The sequence below is a fragment of the Mytilus galloprovincialis genome, chromosome 1 (assembly GCF_965363235.1).
Source record: "Mytilus galloprovincialis chromosome 1, xbMytGall1.hap1.1, whole genome shotgun sequence".
Taxonomy (NCBI): Eukaryota; Metazoa; Mollusca; class Bivalvia; order Mytilida; family Mytilidae; genus Mytilus; species Mytilus galloprovincialis.
Window position 1 is genome coordinate 129,687,947 of NC_134838.1, and position 26,157 is coordinate 129,714,103.

Consider the following 26,157-nt stretch of genomic DNA (forward strand, 5'->3'; position numbering starts at 1 on the left):
ACATATGAAAATATATTAAAACAGTTCATCGCTGATGTAAATACATAATTTGTAATGTTTTAAAGGTAACTCACGCTGTGGTTAGCCACGAATTGTTCCTTTTGACAACGTGTCCGCTGAATGTTCTTTGCAGTTGTTCACACGGCCTGCTGAGCAGTTACGTTACTGAAAAGAGAGGGGAAAGTAACACGGATTCCTGCACTGTCCTGTATAAAACTCCTTAAACTGGCGCACATAAAGCGATGTACGCGATGAAACGTTAACAATATAAAATGATGATCTCATGAAGAATAAATGGTGAATTAGTTACAGAACACTCCCCGTCTGAGGTCTATCTGACATCACTATTCCAATATCGAAAACTAATAAAATGTTAAATATATAACAACAGTACAAATATTCACTTAGAAGTAGTCCAACGGGAGGCTGGGTATTTCACAGCTTCTATCCTAGATAAGGCGGTGTATCCGACGAGATCGCGGCGATCTAAGATCCAACTCCATGGCTGTAGTTCTGATGGAAGAATTCCCTTTCGAAACGGATATGCGATCCAACGAGGACGTTTTGAAAGACGGACGCTTTCCTTTACGTTTACGGCATACAGTAGACCATCTGGTGTCATATTCCATTTCTCTGTAACTTAAGTTGGAATTGTCTATTCTGCTTTCTTCTTGTCCTTGCGTATTCAAAGACGAATTGAAGCTTTCCTTGGGAATTGAATGTTTTCGGATGTACTTTTCCTTGACGGGATTCACTTTTGGTGGCGTTGCTTCGGAAGTGAACTTTTCGGTTTCTGCAAACCTGACGATTGAAGTTGCTGATTTCGTATCCGATTGCCGATGTAAACGAGAATAATGTTTAAACGATTCAGCATGAATTTCATTTGACTGGGTGTTGGTTTTATTACACTGAGGTAATTTCTTTGTCTGTGGTTTCACAACGCTGCAAGTTGAATTCGTTTCCTTTGTATTGAGTTCAAGGTGAACATGTTGCTTATCGGAGCGTACTTCTCCATCGATAATCCAACCCAGGTTTAACTTTTGCGCAAATGGAGTCTTTGGTGGTTCTAGACGTTGATCAAGGACATGATGTGCCTCTATTAGGTCTCTTCCAATGAGCAATAGGATGATTCACGATATCACAGTAGCATGGGTTCGAATCCCGGCGAGGGAAGAACCAAAATTTGCGAAAGCAAATTTACAGATCTAACATTGTTGGGTTGATGTTTAGACGAGTTGTATATACATTATGTACACAGCCATGTATCACCATCATTGATGGCGATCCGATGGATACATCTGTTGTAGAGTTGTCACTGACTCAGACGTACTTATATATATAATCCCGGCGAGGGAAGAACCAAAAATTTGCGAAAGCAAATTTACAGATCTAACATTGTTGGGTTGATGTTTAGACGAGTTGTATATATATATATATATATATATTGTGTCGTAACCTAGATTTCAACGTGCATCCTATTTCACTTTTACGACCGGACAAACTGAAATCTGAACATGTGTTCTTCTTAAGGTAGCACAATACAAAGATTTTATAACTCCAACTCCAAAGTTTTAAAATACTGTCACTTTCTTAATAATGCTTGAAAACTTATAAAAGAGGTAGTTTTGGATAGCTAACAGATTACTCTGTCAAATAATGCAATGTTAGTATTATGCAACAATTATGTAACCATTCATTATGTTAACTGTGTCTAAAATATTTTTCACCAAATTTCCACTTTCAAATGAAATTAGCTTCTGCATAGGTATCCCTAGAGGGTTGATTTTATTGTATGTTGTTCCTATGGCCATTATCTACAAAAGGGTGTTTCAGATTTCAGATAGAATGTATAGAACAAATTTTACACCAAATTAAACATTATCTTCTTTTATGTGGTTAGGATGTTTATACTAATTAGAGATTTATGAGAGAATGGAATACCATAGAGACAATCTGAGACACACTTTTGAAGCCCATGGTGTGTTGGTTAAGATTTAGTTAAATTTTTCTGTATAGCTAAAGAGACGATAGAGCTAAATTCATTCAAGTGAACTTACCCAGATTTTGCCACTAATTACATAATAGTTGATTACATAATAATTGCATAATAAAAATAATGCATTTATTTAAAAGATTATTCTTTTATCTATCTATATATACCTCTTTTATTATTTTCTATTCATTCATAAAAAAGTTACAGCATTTCAAAGGTTAGTGATTGGAAGTAAAAAAATCTTTGTATTGTGCTATCTTAAATGATACAATTTTACAATAGCCGTTTGTATGGTAGATATATTAGAAATATATTTGGTTCAGAATGTCACAAGCTGTATATTCCTACAAGCAATTTAAATGGATTGTCACTTTCTTAAATACTATTCAAATTTATGTTTACTTACTGCCAATAACAACCAGTACAACATTTAAACCCCCTCCTGTTCCTACACTGTTGGTAGCATAGCAAACATATGTTCCCTGGTCTGATAACTGTACATTTGATATTGTTAGGGATGATGAGTTCACTGATGATCCACTAAATCTGCCTCCAATGTTTACATTAGTTGTTGAACCTCCAGATGTAAACGTCCAGTATACGCTAGTGTGTTGTGGGGTAGCTGTCACGGTACATGTTAAGGTAACAGACTCCCCAATAGTTACGGTATATGCTGGTGTAGACGTTATAATAACAGGTATATCTGATAAGAATATAAATATTTAAAATACTAGTTTTATTGATTCTGATAATCAATTGATCTATAGTCGAGGATGCTGTCTCTGCCGACACAGGCATGTCCTGCTTTTTATTATTCCAGTGATTCCCTCAATTGAACGAAAAGAAAACCCACAATCGGTGTAAAATGTTGTTTGTGATTAAGTGTTGGGAAACTTATTGTTGACACACAACTCTTTGTACGACGTCACCAGTGAATCACAAGTTACACAGTTACGTTTTATTTTGTATTTCTATATGTTTTGGGGTTATGATGTCTAGTGACTATCTCATTCAAATTTTGTTTCACCCTCAGCTGCCATTATATGTAATGCTAAAATTGAAATAAAAATTGTTGTCGACTTATCGCCAAAAAAATAGATTGTTTTTCGGTGGCGAAAAAAAAGTTTGTCCAGAAAAAAATATCCATAGACCCCCCCCCCCCCCCCCCAAGAAACTCAAATGATTGTTTTACTGTTGAAACAGAAACGATGCTAAATGATCCAAAAAGAGATGGTACTAAAGATACATAAATATCGTATGATGTTTTGCTTTTTTTTTTATTGGCGATCCAAGCATTTAATCATCATAGAAATGTGCTGATTTAAATGTGTGGTATAACATGCTTGTAATTAAAAAAATAATGGTTAGAATCAAACAATACACGATGCTATATTATATGGAAAACATACTTACTGCCTAATACAACAAGTATAGTAGAAGCGCTGATTCCAGTTCCGACACTGTTGGTTACTTTACAAACATAATTGGCCTCGTCGGATTCGTCAGCGTTATTTATTATCAAAGATGGTGACTGAGTTGTGGAACCATCGTATTTACTGAAGGCTGAAGATATAATAATGACCTGATTGGCTACAGTCCTTTCCCAGATAACACTGGTGGCTTCTGGATTAGCTATATAGATACATTGTAATGTAACAGATGATCCTATGTTGACTGTGTATCTAGGTTGTGGAACAATGACAGTCGGAATACCTAAAAGAAATGAAGGTGTGATTTCATAACACAAATCTAAACTTTAAACTTTTGCCTATTTTATTCAAAATATCTGATAAACTTATATTCGTTAAGAGTTACACAAAAAAAGTCTATTATATACTGTAAACCAACTAATTTTCGCGGATACTTTATTTCGCGTTTTATCCTTTCTTGACCACTTCGCGGCTATTTAATTTCGCGATTTTCTGATTAACTCGATGAAGTTTAATAAGGAAAGATCCAAGGTTTACATATTAGCGACGATTTATCTTCGCGTTATTTGTCTACTCGCGAAAGTCGTGAAAATAAATTGCTCGCGAAAATAAGTTGGTTTACAGTATGCCTTCACTTACTTCCAATAACATCCAAGAATGATTGTTGACTTTGTCCAGATCCAACACTATTAGTAGCTGTACAAATGTAGAACCCCTCGTCTGACATAACAGCATCACTTATGACCAATGACGGTGAGCCCACTGAGCTGCCGCCGTAACGACCACTGGACATGTTAATATTCGTTGCTACATTATTGATGTAAAGCTGCCATGTGACACTTGTCGCTATTGGATTAGCATTTACAGTACACTGTAATGTAATGGAGTTACCGACGTTGACATAGTAACTGATTGATAGTACCGTAACTACAGGAACACCTAAAACATAAAAAAAGTCACACCAGGATCAAAAGGATAATAATTTTATAACGTATCGTATGAACACCTGTTAATTATATTAGGATTGATTCGCTTAATTTGCATAAATTGTTTCATTGATGTATTTTTCTTTTCGTACCTACAATAACCTCTTTACAGGCTGACAACCAGTTCAAGTGAAGTCCAAGTTTTAGCAAATGGACTATATCACACATTATACGTACAACTCTAGCTTGCTAAACTATGACTGATAATTGAGAAAAAAAATCATCCTATGAAAAGTTACTAAACTCTTTGAATAAAAGTGATAATTTTGGTAAAAACCTTATCAATTATTGTTTATTGAAAACCCTTATTTGATGTTGATACATGAATGACCGTTTTAATTATGAAAAATAATGATATGTTCACTGACTTCAGTTTTATGCACAATGATTTGAAAATCACTGGCATTGTCTGATTACTGCTCCTTGGCCTTTAACACAAGAAATGGATCTCGTTATTACAGAAGGTATAGATGCCCAAGGTGGAAAATGTTGATCTGGTTCTATACCTATGGACTTTAAAAGTTTAAGTAAAAGTTTGAATTATGATTTTTCTTGTGATCTTGTACATGTGTTCATAAATTTAACATTTAGTATGGAGCTTTGAGATAGTTGACTCATTCTTAATTGAAGACAAATTATCACAAAACAATAGATGATAGAAGTTTTAAATGTATGTGTTTCTTAATTGGTGCATCACTTTCGCCATAAGAAAGTCTTCAGACAGATAACAGATTGCCGTTCATAGCATCAATTTACATCTCTGTTATGGGTAAAATCTTGGGAAAAGTTCATAAAAAGTTCATATATATGTAGCAGAAGTATTTTACATTCCAATGAATAGCTAAAAGTTTACATTTTAACAATTTTGTGAAACTACTTTATGTTGGGGCCGAAAAGAGGTCTTACTGAACCTACTTCTCTCTTTTTCAAAAACTTAGTTAAAGAAAAAGAGTTAAAAACGACAGACCTTATTTTTGTAAAAAACTAATCACATTTAAAAATGTTAGTTATTCAGTTTAAACAACCGTACGCTATCGACACGCAATTACGACTACGTTAGATTACTGCTGGTTTTGGTCCTTTGTGGTTTATAGATATCGATTGGTTTCTAAACCGAGAAGTTGTCAAAATGGCCACACGCAGAGAATTGATACTCAATTTTAAATCGCTGGTGATCTCGTATGTAGCATAATAAAACTATAATATTAATGAATTTGTGCTTTTTTATACAGCACGGACCTAATATTAATTTTTCATTTTTATGCGAAGGTTCCCTTTAATAATTTACTGATTTATATTTGTTTAGTCAAAAATGAAAATAAATCATATATATAAGGGATTTAAAACAATAAAAACCAAAAATATTTTCTTCCTTATCAATTTAAAAAAAAACTAGGTTAAGAAAAAAATAAATAAAAAAGCATGCTGTAAACCCTTATATGTACAGTCATGTTTGGGTTGATGTTTTGTCTTGAAAACGTATAAAAATATTTCATACATCATTCAGCATCCAATTCCATTATTTGAAGATATGTAGGCATTGGTATAAATAAAACTCTTTATTTACTAAAAAAAAGATATATGGGCTAAACAAGTAATGTGCGGCTTGACGATTGAAAAAAGATAAGTGACATAACGAGAAGAGAAATTTGTTTAAAATGTGAGGATATCATAATGGTATTTAAATAGAGGTTTGATGCTTATAAATCACAAGATCGCCTAGCATAGTATGAATGTCTAATTGATAAAAAATTGTTAAGATGTGTTAAACCAATTTTCTCAATATTTTCTTTTTAGTATTGATTTTAAGACCACCTCTACACCCCCCCCCCCCCCCCCCCCGTTACGGATAAACTGATAAGCTTTACTTACTTCCTGATACACCGAGGAATATCAGTGAACTTGAACCTGTGCCGACACTATTCAATGCCCTACATGTGTAATATCCTTGGTCAGCAATGACAGCACTGATTATAGTCAATGATGGTGATGTGATAGTAGATCCTGCGTATTTACTAGTCTGAGATAGGTTGATATCTGTACCTACTCCGTTTACATCTTTTTGCCAATAAACCAATGTATGAACAGGATTTGCTGAGACAATACAAACCATGGTAACAGATGAACCAACATATACATTATACTGTGACTGGACAATGGTAACCACAGGTATTGCTTTAAGGATAAACAGATAAATAAGTGATTTATTATTCAATCTATAAAAATAAAAAATGATAGATGTAATAACTTTCAAAGTTTATACTACATACTGTATTGTCTGTGAAATCAAACTATATTCTAAAATAAAAATCAATAGACATTTTTGTTAGACTCAGGTCTCTAATGAGTCTTTTGTAGACGAAACGCGCGTCCGTATGTACAAATTTAGTCCTGGTATCTATGATAGTTTAATTATGTCTCAATTTGACGCTCCATTCTCAACAACCAAACATCAGCGGATGTCAGAATATTGTTCTTTGCTGAAAATTACTAAAGGAATAGTCAACTCTATTGAATCAGCAGCAAATATTTGGTTTCTGGTTTTTTTAGGTCCCCTTTCGAGTAAGATTTAATGAACTCAGGTACAGATGAATATAAAAGACAGTAGAACAGTCATGACAGTCGAAAGGTTTAAAAAGTCCAACGGATAGTCAAACGTCAAAAGCATGTACTCTGGATTCATTTATTTTCGTGTCTTACGTGTGTAGGTATTCAATTATATGATTTCGCATACAAGCCTATGTAATCATTGATCAATAATAACGTGGTTCAACTGTACACACGATATCAACAAAAATTGGTATCCAGCGAATAATGATGAATCAAAACTATCTAAAATATAATTGAAATACATCGTATATCTGTATAGAAAATGCTTTGATCTTTTTACTTCTTGATATAAGTAATAAAACAAATCGCAAACCAATACCATTACAATCTTCAGCTTTTGTACAGTGATATTAATAGGTGAAATATTCATTAACTCATTTGTATCGTAAAAGATAAGTTATTCATACACTTACTGCCTTGAACGTTTAAGAAGGTCAGTGAACTAACATCTGTTCCGACGGCGTTTGTTGCTTGACAAGTATAGTACCCTTCATCACTCTCAAGACAGTTAGAAATTGTCAAAGATGGCGTACTGACAGTCGCACCTGAATATTTAGTTGGGTTGCTGGCTACATTTATTGCAACAGGTACAGTATTTGTGTTTCTATTCCATTGAACACTGGTAGCTGACGGGGTGGAAAATATAGTACATGTCATGGTGATTGTGTTTCCGATAATACAAGTATAGCCTTGTCCGACTGTTACTGAGGGTACATCTACAAAAGATTTAATATACACGCAGTATTCAATATCATATATGCATAACATTGAAAGCGCAATTTCTTTGCTTTCTGTGGTTTAAGGTCAGCGATGGATATCCCATATTCTTTTTCCTTGTATTGTCAAACAACTAGTTCAGAAATCTAAATGAGTTCTTACTGTATGATGAGACGTATACATAAAAGAGGAGGTATATTAAAGACATGTTTTGTTCTTTTGAAATTGAATTTCTTTATGTTTTAATTATCTACTGAATAGCATCTTTCAGATCGAAGTCATTACATTATCATACATAAGTCTGTTTATCCGTAATTAGTATATTTTCCCTTTGATCTTACTGCCTAATATTTTCGAGTATCAACATACTGACTGTATCACTGAAAATATTAGGCAATACATTGTGTGACGTCATAAATACCGATAAACAGAATTATAGGTAGTTTTGTTATTGATACTGACTATATCATGTGGAATATCTTAACTCGCCCTAACGTGCTCGTCTAGATATTCCACATGATAAAGGCAGTATCAAAAACGAAACTACACTACCTATTATTCTATATATATTTATTGTTGTGTTTGGTTTTTTTTTGTTAATGAGTTAAAGTTGTGATGAAGTGTATTGTACACTGTTGTTTTTTTATTCTTTGTTTTCCATTTTCATCAATGATATGAAATCAATATCATCAGAATTAAATTCGTTAAATAGCAAAACCATTAAGACGAATTATGCGCATCAATGTTAGTTTAAGACAAACTTACTGCCAACTACAGACAGCTGAGTTGGTTGACTCTGTCCAGTTCCAACAGAGTTTGTAGCGCAACATGTGTACGATCCTATGTCATTACTGTCAGCATTTAGAATTGTCAGAGACGGGGTTCCTATTGTAGATCCAGAATATTTGGCCGTGTTAGTGGTAGAATTGATATTTATCTGAACGCCATTGATGACCTTTTGCCATTTTACATTTTGTGCTGCAGGAGTTCCGGTTACAGTACATACCAACTGCACTGACTGTCCATAGTTCACACTATAGGATGACTGTGGTACAATAACCGTCAATAAACCTAAAAGTCGTAAACAGAATGTAGATTAATATAGATTCTATCACTGCATTGGATGTCATTCGATATATCTTCACTGGTATCAGTACAATTTGTCAAAAGTAAAACTGGAGGCTTGTCAAGCATTTTAAACATTACATGATGAACTGTCATGACTGTCGTAATATCGTTTAAATAAGATAGTGTATGGAATCTGTTTCTCAAATGATTTGTATAAATAATATGTCGGCGGTAATTCCCTTTTCATGAGCTGCAAAACTATGTGTTCTTGCTATTCTGCTATGTGGCGTCATCAGACATGATCCATAATTTTTAGCCAAATGTCCTTTTCTTTTTTTACCTGATGATCATATCTTTTTAATCAATGATATCGGTCTTTTTTCAACATTAAATGTTTTTGGGAGATTTTCGTGCGTCTGTAGTGAGTTAAGTGTCTGAAAAGTTGTTTTGATTTTGCCCCATGAATGATATTTGCTGTAGTCTATATGTAGTTAATATTTTCTCCGTAAATTCTTGTGGAAATACAATCTTTGTACACATCTTTTAATGATTTAAATCAATTTAATAACTACTCAAACTTGGTTCATGTCTTGTCATGCAAAAATGACATAATTCATATATTTTACAATCATACAACGTCCAAAAGACATTTCACTTCTACTAACGATTCCACAAATTCATGTAGTACATAATCACTAGCATATATATAATTTATATAGTTGAGTATGTCGGTGAAAAGGTATTATGACGTATGACGGCTTTTTAGTTGGAGCTCGTGTTGTTTCTTAATTATTATTTATAACTGTTGATGTTAATGTCCTTTTGTTTCGCACCTGTTAATAAGTGGGGCTGATATTGAACAAAGATATCGTAATCCGAGGAAAATTCAAAAAGGAAAGTCCGTTATTCAATTGAGATATCAAAAGCTCAAATACACCAAAGGGAATGGATAACAACTGTCATATTGCCGACTTGGTACAGGCATTTTTTATGAGAAATTTGAGGACTTAACCTTGTTTTATAGCTAGTTAAAACTCCAACTTGTATAACAGTCGCATAAAGTTATATATGATAATAATAGAATATGTTTAAATGATACAAACTCAAATATACCTTCTCATGACATATACTGGAAAACTCGCCAATATGTTAAAAAAATGTGTAGAGCTATAATTTGATCGAAATATGTTGCTTTATATAAAATTCATAACATGGAAGAAAGAAAAAAATTAAACAAACCTCCGATAACGTCTAAATATGTTTGTGAACTTTGACCTTCGCCCACTGCATTTACTGCGGTACATATGTAATACCCATCATCTGAGTCAACAGCGTTGGAAATAGTCAAAGAAGGTGTATTAGTACTGCCTCCTGAAAATCTACTGTTTGATCCTATATTAGTTTGCAGTCCGTTTATTATTTTATTCCATGTTACGTTTGTATGAGATGGATTAGCTGTCACAGTGCACTGGAGCGTAACAGTCAGACCAATCTCCACTGAATAATAGTTGGATAATACCTGTACGACAGGAACAGCTGTAAAAAATTAAGATAATGTATATTATTATTTTTTATGCACCACAAATCCTGCAGTTTTATTGGAAATGAGAAAAAAAAAACTTCTTTCAATCTGAATGAAGTGGAAATGGTTAATGATTTATCGTAAAAATTTTAAAGAAAAAAACCACAGAACTCCTAGGAAAATACAAAACCGGATGTCTTTAAAATCACAAGACAAAGTAAAACTCAAACACACCAAGCGAATGTTAACTATATTAATATTCATCGTTATGATATTTTTTTATATTTATAATATGTTATAATATGTTATACATACTTCCTAATACGTCGAGGTATGTCTGAGAACTTTGTCCAGTTCCAACACTGTTCACAGCATAACATATGTAGAATGCCTCGTCCGTACTGTCCACATCAGTGATAATCAAATTAGGGGAAGACACGGTACCACCCTGGTATCGCCCTGTTATAACTACTGGTGAAGGTATACTATTCTGTATTTTCTGCCACGATATACTGGATTCTGTTGGTGTAGCAACGACATTGCATTCAATGGTTGCGTTATTTCCATAGTTCACTGGGTAGTAGTCGGAGCCTATAATTACTATTGGAATACCTACGAAATAGTTGGTTTATTATAGGATTAAACGCCTTTTTAAAGGAATTTATTGATGTATAAACTCGACCAATTCACTCAAATCAAAAAGTCCGAAGGTAAACGCAAAACTATTTACTCGATGAAATTCATTATGATCTGAAAAAAAATTAACTACACCGTTGGTGTTTCCGTTTGAACGGTTTTACACTAGCAATGTTGGGGGGGGGGGGGGGGCTTTATAGCTTGTTGTTTGTAGTAAGCCAAGGCTCTGTGTTGAAGGCCGTACATTGAATTATAATGGTTTACTTTTATAAATCGTTATTTTGATGGAAAGTTGTCTCATTGGCACTCTCACCACATCGTCCTATATCTATATACAAAAACTCCTTTTATCATTCAAATGACATGTTTTGTGTTCATTATTTAATTTAACGATTAATTCGGAGGGAAAATAAATTTTGGTAACGTCGCCGCCGTCTTGTTTACATTAGTTACAGTCAACGTCGTAAATCAAATAATAAACAACGTCAAGAACAACTACCGGAAGTTCTCTCGCCCAATCACATCAATGTATTCACTAATATACAAATCATATACGAATTGTATGATTATGTTTATTTTACAGACACATTAGGAATAGAACAATTAAATTGAGTTTGGAGCAGTTATTTGATCTTATTGTCACTTAATATTGGACAGGGACAATTCAGTTGTGCTTCAACCTTTGATTTTACAGATATATATTTACTTAAGTCACCATAAACTATAACTTTTTTAACGTGTGTCAATTTAAAAGTAAATAGTGTGTTTATGTGGTGAACTATATATTTTTTTAATTTATAGGACACGATCAATCTTTTAACTATAAGTGTGATAATGAGTTCACAATGTAATTTTATTTTTTTTCAAATTAAAGATTCCTGTTTTCTGTTTTCTGTTTGCTTTTCTTTTTGACCTACTTACTTCCAAGGACATCTAAATAACATTGTGAACTTTGACCGTTTCCAACACTATTCGTTGCAAAACATACATAGTATCCTTCATCTTCAAGAGTTACATTAGATATTGTAAGAGTTGGGTTATTCACTGTAGCGCCGGAAAATCTCCCAGATATTAAAACCGTTGTCGTTACTCCATTTATAATTTTCTGCCACGTGACAGAGGTATGAGTTGGGTTTGCTTGTATTGTACACACCAGATTAATGCTACCTCCAATGTTGACAGAGTACACGCTTTCTGGAATTGTCACTACGGGTATATCTGTAACAAGTTAAATATTTAATCATCTAGTAATCAAGGAGGAGAAGGTTAATGTTGTACTAATTTGGATAAGAATAGTACAAATTAACATGAACTGGTGATTTATTTGTAAGTGTAGTTTACACAAATAATAGACTGACTGTGTCATGTTTATATATTGTTATAAATGTTATTTCTTAATTTATGATTTCTTAGGATTCAAAAAAATCGAATTAATAAGCTGATCTAATGTGACAGAAAAATCTAGTTTAGTTTTCTAACATTAAAATATGATTTGTCGAAGCTAAACATGATTCGTTCGGTACAAAACTTACTTCCAATAACGTTGAGATAACTCTGTTGACTGTTTCCAGTTCCAATGCTGTTTGTAGCATAACATATATAGTTTCCTTCATCCGATGATTGAGCGTTAGTGATAACCAGTGACGGATTAGAGACTGTGGATCCACTATATCGTGAGTTTGATGAGGTGGTATTAACACTTTGTTGTAGATTGTTAACAATACGTTCCCAGTATACATTAGTGGCAGCAGGGGAGGCCACTACAGTACAACCAAGAGTCACAGTCGCACCAATGTTAGTGTTATAATTTGATAAAGTTATAGTAACTGATGGCAAATCTGCAAAAGATATTTTGTTCACTTAAATCATTTTAAATTAAGCAATATCATGTTGTTAAACAAACACAGGCAATATTTGTTTTTTTCCCATATAAAAGCAATTCATTTGTCATCAAAATTGTAATAAGTAGTGCATATTGAGGTTTTTTTTTCTCTCTCACAAAAATGCAATATGATTCTGCTTATTGTGTAATTTCTTAATTGTTTCAATTTACGAAACAGCAATTTGTATTAAAACAGTATTATTTTTAAACATTGATACTTTCAGACTTGCATCTGTTCTCGTGTGCTCAGAAGCTGGTTTATTTGGTTTATATCAGTATACACTTACTCCCTGTAACAGTCAAGTATGTCTGAGATGAAGTTCCAGTTCCGACAATGCTCGCTGCTGTACACACATAGTAGCCACCATCACTCTGAGCAGCACTGTTGATAACTAAATTAGGACTACTGACAGTTGGTGTGTTATATTTCAGGGCATTGATAGCGAGAAAGGTTTGTACACCATTTAAAACTTTATACCACAGTACACTTGTGGCATTTGGGTTAGCGGATATTGTACATACAAGAGTAACTGTCTGTCCAAGTAGTACGCTGTAACTATTGGACTGAATTGAAACTTCAGGTGGACCTACAAAACAGTTTGTAAATGGGAGAATCATAAAAATAATAATTTATCAACATAAAACACATCAAAATTGTTAGTATCCATAGACTACATTTGACATGCAGTAACAGTCAACAAACAGATTAAGATAAAGTAGATTAACTAGAAATGTCTTTTGCAATGCATTAATGTGACCTACCGAAATTAGACTATTTATCGGATTTGTTATCACATAAGCAACACGACGGGTGCCACATGTGGAGCAGGATCTGTTTACCCTTTCGGAGATCACCCTTAGTTTTTGGTGGGGTTCGTGTTGTGTATTCTTTAGTTGTCTATGTTGTGTCATGTGTACTATTGTTTGTCTATTTGTCTTTTTCATTTTTAGCATTGGCGTTGTCAGTTTATTTAAGATTTAGGAGTTTGACTGTCCCTTTGGTATCTTTCGTCCCTCTTTTGCAAGACGTGTTCATAATTTCCCGTAAAATACAATTTGCACAGTCGTAAGTGTAAGGCAATCAACAAAAAGTTATTTGGGAACATTTTCTGTCTTTTTAAACTTAAATAGATTTGGTTTGTTTAAATTTTCTTTTATTTCTAGTAGTCAAGCTTCAAAAATAACTATGAAAGGCTTCGGTATATACTTTAATGAAAACGTATAAGAAATACATAATACATACTTCCAATAACATCTACATAGGTCTGCTGACTCTGTCCAGTCCCCACTGTATTTGTTGCATAACAAATGTAATAAGTTTCATCATTTTGATCAACATTACTAATAGTGAGAGATGGATTACTGACGGTAGATCCGCTATATTTAGTGGTGTTTGTCATAGAAATGGTCACTGGTAGTCCGTTCTGGATTCTAGTCCAGTAAAGCTGTGTGTGGATTGGCTCGGAACGTACACTACATACCAGCTGCACTGACTGTCCATAATTAACACGGTAATAAGTTTGTGCAACAGTCACTATTGGTATAACTACATCAGAGATAATGAAAATTCATTAATAAATATGTACATAAGAATGTTAAAAGAAAAACTCTTTACATTGTGTCATAACTACTAATTATAATAAATGAAGGTTCAAAATGACTTTTATTTGTATAACGCGGTGGACAGTTTTCTTATTTTTTACATCAAGGGAATCTTCCTTTATAATAGTTTCTGCAATGGATCGACAAACATAATGTGACGTAAACATTCATAACAATATAACAATCATTTATCAGAACTTTAAACTAACATGATTTCAGCTTTTCAATTGTGTATTGTCCATTTTGTATGAAGCATATTTATCTCCTAATTGATACCATATTTAATTTCTTGTCATTCTTGTCATGATTTCCTTGACAGAATTTTACTGCTCTCATGGTAACTTTTATTCAAGAGTTAATGCGATTAAGTTTAAATTATCACTTAGTAACTTTCACGGACACTGTAAAAGTTGGTCGAGCGTTATGGAATATATGTTTCAAGTACCAAAACTACGATTCCTTCCCATTTTCATCCATCTTCAACCATTAACTTAAAATGGCCTATACTTACTTCCCACAACATTAAGTGTGGTCGGATTACTGTTTCCAGTACCAACATTATTTGTTGCATGACATCTATAAACACCAGAGTCACTCTGAGTCGTACTGAGAATAATAAGTGATGGTGAGTTTACAGAAGATCCCTGATATTTCTGCGCATTTTTCATGGAAATTATCTGTTCTGCATTGGTGCCGATTGTCACGGTCCAGTAGATATCTGTCTCGGTAGGATTAGCTGACACGATACAAGGAATTGTAATTTGACTACCAACATTTACACTGTATGCATTCTGAGTTATGCTTACTGCAGGTAGGTCTGCAAAATATTGTTATGTACATATCATTCATTTATTGCACTTGTTTTGCTTTTAAGATAGTCTTATAGCCTTATGGCATGTCATTATTTGAATATATGAAAGTATGATCAGGGGTAGAGCACAATAGATTTTAAATAATTTACAAACTAAATTTCAAATCAAATAATACATGTATGATCTATGAACGAGGGGCTAGCGTTTTTATACAACTAATCGTTGCTGTAAGGGCTCAAAATTGTTTAAGTTTATTTACCATACTGAAATATTGAAGTATAATTACATAGGAATGAGGTGTTTAACATAACTTGAAACTTAACTACTGCCTAAATATTAGAAGTAGTATTCGACACAATAACTGTGTCTATCATGTGTATAGGTTGTATTTAGCTTTCATTTTTATTAGTTTTATGTTGAGTGTTTTATTTTTATTTTTTTTTTTAGATTTTTAGAATTTTAAAAAAGAATAGCACTGTGTAGTTGTTATGCATTTTTTTAATTAGATAGAGAAAACAATATTCTCAACATCTATAGTTATTACATCACGTACTGCCTACAACATCCAAAAATGTCTGAGTGCTGTTAGTTGTGCCTACTGCGTTAGTAGCAGAACACATGTAATTCCCTTCATCCGCTTCTGTATTACTAATGATAGTTAGAGATGGAGATTGTACTGTAGATCCACTGTACTTGTTAAAGTTGTTTATACTCATATCAACAGTTATTAGAACACCATTCACAATATGTTGCCAATAAACGTAAGTGGCCGGTGGACTGGAAATAACTCGACAACCTAGGACTACAGTGGTCCCAAAAATCACAGAATACGCGTTCGACAAAACTTGTACAGTTGGGACATCTGAAAGAAAAAAAAACAAGTTGTATTTAAAATCGTTTGCTTTTATAGACACTTTAACACTATTAGATACAACACATGTAGTTAAACTGAAAAGCTGAGGATCGGTTGAATATTACATGTAAACGACAAATGGATAAAGAGATAAATAGAACTTTCAATATCTATATATTTTTAACACATTTATGTTTGTATATTGGATACCTATATATCTCTCAGTTGATACAATCTGCTATATTTTGTTCTTCTTATCTTGATTTTCTTGAAAGAGGAATGTATTGAACCACGGGTTTAAAGTAGTTAAGGTGAAGTCATTCATTTGAAAGTTATATTGGCGCCCTCAACAGTCAGTTGACTGTTAAGGAAAATAGCTACAAACATGTCTTCCATTATAGTACCTTTGATAACTATTTACACCACTGGGTCAATGCCACTGATGGTGGACCAGCCCAGTAGTCAAAATTACGGTGTTGACATGAATATCAATAATGTGATACTTTTTATAAATTTCCTGTTATAACACTTTTTTCGAAAAACTAAGGATTTTCTTATCCCAGGCAGATTACCGTAGCCGTATTTGGCACATTTTTTCGGATCCTCAATGCTCTTCAACTTTGTCACTGATGAGTCAGTCTTATGAAGACGAAACTATATCGATAGCGTTGTTAGTTTCTCTTCGCTTTTGAAGGTTACTTTGACTTATATTTGTTGCTCCTAGATCACATATTATAATTCAAAAAGACAATGATCTATAACTTTATCTCCGTATGTGTTATTTCCTGTTTAAATTAGTGATGATGCCAAATGTTTGGCCGTTTAGTTCCTTCACAATGTGCCTACATACAGAGCTATGTAAAGCTTGCAATCTAATTAGAAATAGTGAATAAGCAGTTCTACATGTAGTTCATGCATTATCTTTGTTTTAGACATGAAACCGCTTGAAGCTTGAGATCCCGCTAACATGTTGAACACCGCCACATTATGTATGTATGTGCCTGTCCCACGTCAGGAGCTGTAATTCAGTGGTTGTCGTTTGTTTATGTGCTACATGTATGTTTTTCCTTTTTATATATATATAAATAAGGCCGTTAGTTTTCTCGTTTGAATTTATTTTCATTGTCCTTTCAGGCCCTTTTAAGCTGACTATGTGATATGTGCCTTTCTCATTGTTGAAGGTCGAACGGTTACCTATGATTATTTTAATTGCTGTGTCATTTTGGTCTCTTGTGAACAGTTGTCGCATAAGCAATCATATCACACCTTCTGTTTTATATTTTACATAATGATAAATAAGAAACAACACGAACTTCACTAAAAACTGGGAGTAAAATCAGGTGCTCAGGAAGGGTTAAGCATTTCCTGCACCGTATACGGCACCCGTTGTGTTATTTATTTGTTCAGTTCGGTAATGATGGAAGGTTACCATGACTGAGGAATAATATCAGATATGATTTCTGACACACTTTTGTCATAATGGCCCATCAGCTCATGATGGTGACCTGACCGTAACATTTTTTTAGTTTGATTGATTCATAACCCTGTTTTAGCAACTTTTGAGAAAGCAGTATCTATCAATTGAGACACGTATACTCCATTTGCTGGTGCCGTTAAAATGTTGCTACACAGAAATGGAAGGTTGACTATAGGAAATTAAGATCCTCGCGTTTGTCATAAATTTTGGTATTTAACCTATCATTAGCAGTCATTTCAAGAAAAAGGTCTAAATTGGAACTAGAACAAACAAATTTATTCATAAAAAAAAACATTGTATCGAAAAATGTTCTTCATCAATTGATTGATTAAAAAATACTGACTGTTTTTATGAATATTTATGGGTAAAATATTGAAACATATTGTATACAAACTGTTGACATACATTTAACATCATTATTTTTAATTTTCTTACCTCCAATCACATCTAGAAATATTTGTTGACTTCTACCAGTACCCACACTATTCTGTGCAGAGCATTGATAGTATCCTTCATCAGACAACTCCAAGGCACTGATGGTTAATGAGGGTGAACCTACGGTAGAACCTGTATACCGCACATTGTTCATATTTATGCTTGTTGCATTTCCATTGACTAATTGTATCCATGTAACACTGGTTTCTGTAGGGTTAGCTTGCACTGTACACACCAGTGTAACAGTTTGTCCGTAGTTAGCAGTGTACTGATTTTGAGTAACAGTTACTGTAGGAATGCCTTTAAAAAAAATTAAAAAATACTGACTGTTTTTATGAATATTTATGGGTAAAATATTGAAACATATTGAAAAAAATATCTTAGTCTATTGGAAAGGAAAATTCTCATTGAAGGATGAAATAATTAAAAACAACACATTTCCGCAAGTACGAAAATCATCATTAGGGATTAAAACATGCGATAGAAGTAAAACTAACACCGAATTAGAAAGTTTATTATTTTTAACATAATAACCTATAGCTTTTTTTTTAAATATGTGAAAAATTCAGGCCATTCCAGGGAAAGGATGTGTCAGATGCCAGTAAGGCCGACCGCTCTTACCTCCTTAGAAAGGAATGTTAAATGTAATTTCGCCAACTAGGAGTACTATTCAAAAACTCAAAAATGAATCTTCATGGATTACAATCGTAAATAATTCTATTACATTTTTCAATGGGGGTTTCTTTCCATTCTACCCCGTGTTGTTTTAAATAATTCGAAAAAAAATTATTAAACAAAAAGACTTATATCTTAAGTCATTGCCATAAAAGCGGAAGGTTTTGCATGCAACAAAACCAGGTACAATCCACCATTTTTTTTCTTAAAATGTCCTGTACTAAATCAGAAAAAATGACCATTGTAATATTATAGTTCGTTCCTGTATGTTTTACATCTTAATGTTGTGTTTATGTTGTGTCGTAGTTCACCTATTATATTTGATGTGTTTCCGTCAGTTTTAGTTTGTAACACGGATTTGTTTTTTTCACAATCAATTGATGAATTTTGAACAGCGGTATACTACTGTTGCCTCTATTGGTTATGCACGTCTGATACGGTGCTTTTTGTCTGCAATTCGCTTTTTGTCCGCTTTTGCTTTTTGTCCGATAATTTTGCTTTTTGTCCGAAACTTTTGCTTTTTGTCCGTTGCTTTTTGTCCGTTTTGCCTTTTGTCCAATTATTTTGCTTTTTGTCCGAAACTTTTGCTTTTTGTCCGTTGCTTTTTGTCCGTTTTGCCTTTTGTCCGATTATTTTGCTTTTTGTCCGAAACTTTTGCTTTTTGTCCGTTGCTTTTTGTCCGTTTTGCTTTTTGTCCGATAATTTTGCTTTATGTCCGATATAAAATGTGTATATTTTTGGCAGGTTTCATTTTGAACTTCAAAATACCATGTCCTTTTAGGAGTTAAATACAGACCATACTCACATTATAAATGATTTGTACATGAAATTTCATGTCTTTTACAATATATCGCATTACCTCTAAAATGGCTCGAAGCACTAATATCCTAGACCCGTAGGTGTTGGTCAACAGAGGGCAAGGGGAATACTCTTGTATATCCCTAAGTCTAAAAAACAACTATTGACAGCTGGCTAAACTAAGACATACTCCAGGTAGGCCATTATACCAGAAGAAGAGGTAGTCAAACCCTTATAAATGGCTTATAGCACTTATGTCCTGGATCTACACGAGTTTATCAGCAACGAATTAAAAGGGGCATGAGTTTCGCCGGTATATCACGAAGTAAAAATAAACCTCATTATTGCCAGCTCTTCAAAGTAAGAGATTCTCCACGTTGGCCATTATACCAGAGGTATAGGTAGGCAGTGCCTCTTAAATGGTCCATGGGCCATGGCACTTATGTCCTCGACCCGTACGAGTTGGTCAAAAGAGGGTAAGGGGAATACTCTAGTATATCACACAGTCCACCAAAAATAGTGACGGCTGCCCAAACTAAGACATTTTTAGGTGCGCCCTTATACTAGATGTTGGAGTAGTCATTCTCTTAAAAATGGCTCATAGCACTTATGCTATAGACCCGAACGAGTTTGTCAACAATGAGTTAAAAGGGGGATGAATTAGCCCGGTATATAACGAAGTTGAAATAAACTGTTGCCCGCTGGCTAAATTAAGAAATTATCCACGCGGGCCATAATATGAGAGGTAGAGGAAGGGATTGCCTCTATAAAATGACCATGAGCACGTATGACCTAGACCCGTACGAGTTAGTCAGCAAAGTGTAAGGTTGGTACCCTAGTATATAATAAAGTCGAACTAAACTATTGCTGGATGGCTAAGAGATTCTCCGCGTGGGCCATGATACCAGAGGTAGAGGTTGTCATTGCCTCTAAAATGGCCTAAATCACTTATTCCCTAGAGAAGTACGCGGTATCATCAAAAGGTTTAAAAGGGAGTTGGAACCTCTGTTTACAAAGAAGTCGAAATAAATTATTGCCGGCTTGCTTAAGTACGAGATTCTCCAAGTTGGCCATTAATCCTAGGTTAAATGTGTGCATTGCCTTTTAAATGGCTGATAAAACTAACGCCCTAGACCTGTACGAGTTTGTCAGCAAAATTTTAAAGGGGGGATGCGATGCCTCTTTTTACAACGAAAATATAAATTAAGCCGACTGGCCTAACTAAGAGATTCTATACGCGGGGTATTATATCAGAGGATGAGGTAGGCATTACCTCTAACATAGCCATAACACGTATGTCCCAGACCCGTGTAAGTTAATCAGCAAAGGGTAAGGGGGGTACCTAAGTATATCACAAAGTCGAAATAAACTATTGCTGGCTGGCTAAACGAAGAGATTCTCCACATGGGCCATGATACCAGAGGTAGAAGTGGCCATAGCCTCAAAAATGGCCACTTATGCCGTAGACCCGTACCAGTGCTTCAGCAAAGTGTTAAAAGGGGGAGGTGGTATCTATGTTTACAACGAAGTCGAAATGAATTATTGCCGGCTGGCCAAACAAAGAAATTCTCAACATAGGCCATTATAACAAAGGTAGTGGTGGACATTGCATCTAAAATGGCCCATACTTCTTATTCCATTGATCTGTACGAGTTTGTCAGCAAAGGGTAAGGAGGGTACCCTGGTATATAACAAAGTCGAAATAAACTATTGCCGGATGGCCAAAAATAAAAGATGATCCACGTTTATCATGATACCAGAGGTAGAGGTGGGCCTTGCCTTTAAAATGGTTTATAGCACTTATGCCAGCAAAAGGAAAGGAGGGTATTCTAGTATATCGCAAAGTCGTTATGAAATATTGTCGGCTTTTCAAACTACGAGATTCACCACATGGGCCATGCTACCAGAGGTATAGGTGGTCATTGCCTTTAAAATAGCCTATAGCACTTATATGGCATATACCCGTACGAGTTTGTCAGTAAAGAGCTAAAATGAGGAGGTGGTACCTCTGTTCACATTAAAGTCAAAATAACTGTAGCCGGTAGGCCAAACTCCGTGATTCTCTACGTGGATCATTATACCAGAGGTAGAGGTTTATTTCGACTTCGTTGTAAACAAAGGTAACACCTTTTATTTTTAACCCCTTGCAGGCAAAATCGTACAGGTCTTTGGAATTAGTGTTATATGCCATTTTAAAGGCAATTACCATATCTATCTCTGGTAAAATGGCCTACTTGGAGAACCTCTTAGTTTGGCCAGCCGGCAATACTTTATTTCGACTTTGTTGTAAACAGAGGTACCATCTCCCCCTTTTGATTCATTATTGTCAAACTCGTACGGGTCTAGGGCATAAGTGCTATAAGAAATTTGTATGGCAATGCCCTCCTCTATCTCTGGTAAAATGGCCTACGTGGATAATCTTTTAGTTTGGCCAGCCGGCAATTATTAAAGTGTATTTCGACTTCGTTGCAAACAGAGGTACCACCTTACCCTTTTAATTCATTGTTGTCAAACTCGTACGGGTCTTGGGCCTAAGTGATCTGTGCATTTTTAAGGCAATGCCTACTTCTACCTCTGGCATCATACCCCACGTGGAGAATCTCTCAGATTTATTTTTCAAATGTTTATATCACTGTAAAAGCTCCAAATTGTCTCCCTTTAGTGCAATAATGACATTTTGTTTTGGCATTAGAATTAAAATGTCTTTTTCAACTCATCGGTGACCTATAGATATTTTTCAAATATGCTTTACGTAAACTAAACAGTTGTAAAATTAAATCGATTTCTGAAATTTAGTTCTTTTTTTATTTCGATATATATATCTCTCTATTTCTCCTATATTAGTTCAACTTAAAAAAAAGTACCTTAACAAAAATGGTTGCTTCTTTCGAGGGCAGATTGTGAGCTTAAGTGAACGATAACCCCATGTTTTTATTTGATTTTTTATTTAGTATATGATCAAAGTTCATCTATAGAAAAACAAGCAAAATCCTACATGTATATTTAAAAAATAATGGATTAATACCCTCCAGTCCCCTTAACGACAAAAAAAATAAATAGAACATTACGTTTAAGTATCACCTACAGTATTTTACAACCTCCATTGGTGATACATTATATGTATTTCTGCTGTTGTTTTATATAAGTTATTGTCCTGAATAAACATCTTTATGCGTTTTTGCGTTTTTGCGTTTCAGTTTTTATTGTGAAATTTCTTCAATCAGCCAAGACAAACTTTAAATTTCGCCTTAACGATGTTTTCGCGAGAAATCCATGTATTATTATCGAATTACTACATTTAATCATTGTCTAGTGCCCTAAAATGAGATTTTCCTAGACGCTGGGTTTGAAATGGGATACCCTATTTAATTTAAACAATATTTGCAATCTTTTCAAAAAGATGCAGATGGGAATTTTCGTTCCTTATGAAAGTGTTCGCAAGGAGTTAAATTATAAACTCCTTATAGGATTATCAAAAAGCAACTATTAAGGACCCCCTTGGAATAAAGATCTTCCAAGACAACGTGTTCGAGAGTTTGAGTTTAATACATGACTTTTTAAAACTTAATGGACGGAGCAGGATTATCTTACTCTTCCAGTCAACCATACATCATCACAGTTGCATTGGTTCTTGTTGCTCAGATTTTAAATTTCAAAGATTTCGTCCGAGACCACAATTGTCGTCCCTTGATTTTCGTTATTAGTCCCTAGTGATAACAGTGGGTTACTTGCCAATAGTTTATATACCCCTTCCAAATTTATTTCTCCTTGTTTAATGCCTCACATTGTAAGTAGGTGGGGGGGTGAAATTACACTGTAAAAAAATTTGAGTCCAGAATTTTACAGGAAAGTAGTGATTTGGTCCAGCTGAAAAAGGTTAAAAATTAGCACTTCGGAAGCTGTCAAAAGATTTCAAGACACCCTAAACACAAAATTGCCCATATTTTGAGTTAGACGCGATGAAGTTTTCTATAATTTTGATATAATTTGTCCCAAAATTAGTACAACACACTGTAAAAGTTTCATTGAGAAAGCGCAGGTGGGATTTTTTAAATTTTCATTTATGTTCTAAAAGAAATGCACTACGAATTAATTGTGTTCTCGGACCATTTGTTTTGTGGACTGTTGTGTATCTTGTTGTTTTTCATTCAGCTGCGGCTTTGTTGGTTTGTTTCAACCCTTTTTAGTGTGATTATCCTTTGGTACACTTTGCCTCTCTCTTATATATGATATCGCAATAATTATATATATGTAAGCGTTCATATACATTTATATGGATACAATATTGAATTAAAATAGATATAATAATTAGATGAGTGAAAAAAAGAAAATGAAGTAATAATTGTACGTGTGAGGAGTTGGCATTCTTATAAAAAAGAAGATGTGGTATTATTGCAAATGAGACAACTATCCACAAAAGACCAAAATGACACAGACATTAACAGCATTAGGTCACCGTACGGCCTTCAACAATGAGGAAAGCCCATACAGCATAGTCAGCTATAAAAGGCCCCGATAAGACAATGTAAAACAATTCAAACGAGAAAACTAACGGCCTTATTTATGTCAAAAAAATAAATGAAAAAACAAATATGTAACACATAAACAAACGACAACCACTGAATATACAGGCTCCTGACTTGGTACAGGCACATACATAAATAATGTGGCGAGGTTAAAGTCTTTTACACTAGAAATATTTTAGATCTTGTTATATAGACTAATTCTTATTCATTCTGGTCGTAAGTTAGTCTGTCATCCTCAAACGTGTGAGCAATGGTGTACGTACACCAATTTGTAGAATACATGGGATATTCAAAGACTTAAACGAACGTTAAGTCTCAGAGGCATGACTTTTTATTAGTTGTTAGTGGCTTTGAAATAGCTGTCAGATAACTGCGAGTACTCTCAGATCTGTTCATTGTGACTTTTTGTGTCGGGATGTATAAGTACCCGGCCACGTCCACTTGTATTTGTGTCTATCTGATGAGTTAAGCCTTTTTCAACTGATTTTTATAGTTCGTTCTTATGTTGTACTGTTATACCACTGTCCCAGGTTAGGGGGAGGGTTGGGATCCCGCTAATATGTTTAACTCCGGCACATTATTTAAATCTGTGCCTGTCCCAAGTCAGGAGCCTGTAATTCAGTGGTTGTCGTTTGTTTATGTGTTACATATTTGTTTTTCGTTCATTTTTTTACTTAATTAAGGCCGTTAGTTTTCTCGTTTGAATTGTTTTACATTGTCTTATCGGTGCCTTTATAGCTGACTATGCGGTATGGGCTTTGCTCATTGTTGAAGGTCGTACGGTGACCTATAGTTGTTAATGTTTGTGTCATTTTGGTCTTTTGTGGATAGTTGGCTCATTGGCAATCATACCACATCTTCTTTTTTATATGCTCGAAACTTTAGAATAGTTTAGAAATTTATCAAATCAAATAATCCTTGAGTGATGGTTTCGTTATTGAAATTCTAAATTGATGTTTAACCGCGCTAAATATTATATATGATAATCATACGAATAAGTCAGGAACGGAGTTTCAATCTGTAATTCAATAGTTGTTGTTTGTTTCTGTATTTGTTTGTCGTATAGTGTTTTGTAAATCAATGGTTTTCTCGTTTGAATAGTTTTATCATTATGTTAAATGGTGTCGGCGTTTGCTACATGTGGAAGTGCACACATTTACGACATGTTATTGCTTAAACGCACAGTTTCTTCTTCCCGCTAATAATATATAGTCACCATTTGCACTTATATATGCGAATGGCCGATTGACAGTCGCTCCAAAATATTTTGCAACATTTCAGTTAAAAAAAAACTTTTTTAAGTCTGGTAATATTTTCGTCATATTTCCAACAACTTTATTTTTCTTACACATTACAAATATTACAAATATAACAAACAAACAAACTTCATTTTTGGAACACTATCACAAAGTTTACGTAATACATGTGTAGCTATTTATTTAGATAAACTGTATTAATCCATACATTTCGGAATTATTTAGCAACTATATCCAAATGACGAGGAAGTTCGAGGTTATTCAAGTAATAAGATTAAGGAAACTTTGGTTAACACAACAGCATTTTCAACAAAGTAGTTTATTTTTGTTTGACAAACTCGAAAAGAGGGGGAAAAGTAATAAAATGATTACTTAAGCATTTACTTAATTTCTATCACGAAATAAATGCGTTTAATATTTTAGATACAGATACAATATAGTGCATTTGTAAATGTAAAACACTTTTTAATAGAAAATTTAAAAGAGATACATCAACAGTGTTTATTTTAGAATTGCTCAAGTCTGTAGGGCTTATTCCCGATTGTCCCACTTTTTTTTAAATTAAGAGCTCATATTGTCCCACATGAAAAGTTCTGACTGGTCCACATTATTTTATGAGGCGAAATGTTCTTATCCCTTGTTAGATTGTCTCTATGGTTTTGTTTCAGATATATAAGCCAAAATCTACATTTTATGCGATGCTCTTCTTTTAGACATTGCGACCATCTTAATTATTGGGCGGGGTCATCGGATACTTTTTTGAAACTAAATACCCTAAGGATGATTTTTGGCCATGTTTGCTTTAATTTTGCCAGTAGTTTCAGAAGAGAAGATTTTTGTAAAAATTAATGACGACGACGAATAATGAGAAAATGAGAA

General features: G+C 34.1%; 1 protein-coding gene across 1 annotated transcript in view; it reads right to left on the minus strand.

Annotated features, from left to right (window-relative positions):
- LOC143067066 (hemicentin-1-like) overlaps nt 1–26,157 on the minus strand; it is a 69,153-nt gene that overhangs the window by 41,151 nt on the left and 1,845 nt on the right. Inside the window, exons 2-14 of the mRNA XM_076240119.1 lie at nt 18,024–18,323; nt 15,812–16,120; nt 14,958–15,263; nt 14,088–14,390; nt 13,132–13,431; nt 10,642–10,938; nt 10,044–10,340; nt 8,502–8,807; nt 7,433–7,735; nt 6,282–6,584; nt 4,063–4,362; nt 3,407–3,706; nt 2,400–2,696 (exon numbers count right to left, since the gene is read on the minus strand). Of these exons, the coding sequence (XP_076096234.1) occupies nt 2,400–2,696; nt 3,407–3,706; nt 4,063–4,362; nt 6,282–6,584; nt 7,433–7,735; nt 8,502–8,807; nt 10,044–10,340; nt 10,642–10,938; nt 13,132–13,431; nt 14,088–14,390; nt 14,958–15,263; nt 15,812–16,120; nt 18,024–18,177 (3,775 nt within the window). The 5' untranslated portion in view covers nt 18,178–18,323. The remainder of the gene's footprint in view (nt 1–2,399; nt 2,697–3,406; nt 3,707–4,062; nt 4,363–6,281; nt 6,585–7,432; nt 7,736–8,501; nt 8,808–10,043; nt 10,341–10,641; nt 10,939–13,131; nt 13,432–14,087; nt 14,391–14,957; nt 15,264–15,811; nt 16,121–18,023; nt 18,324–26,157) is intronic.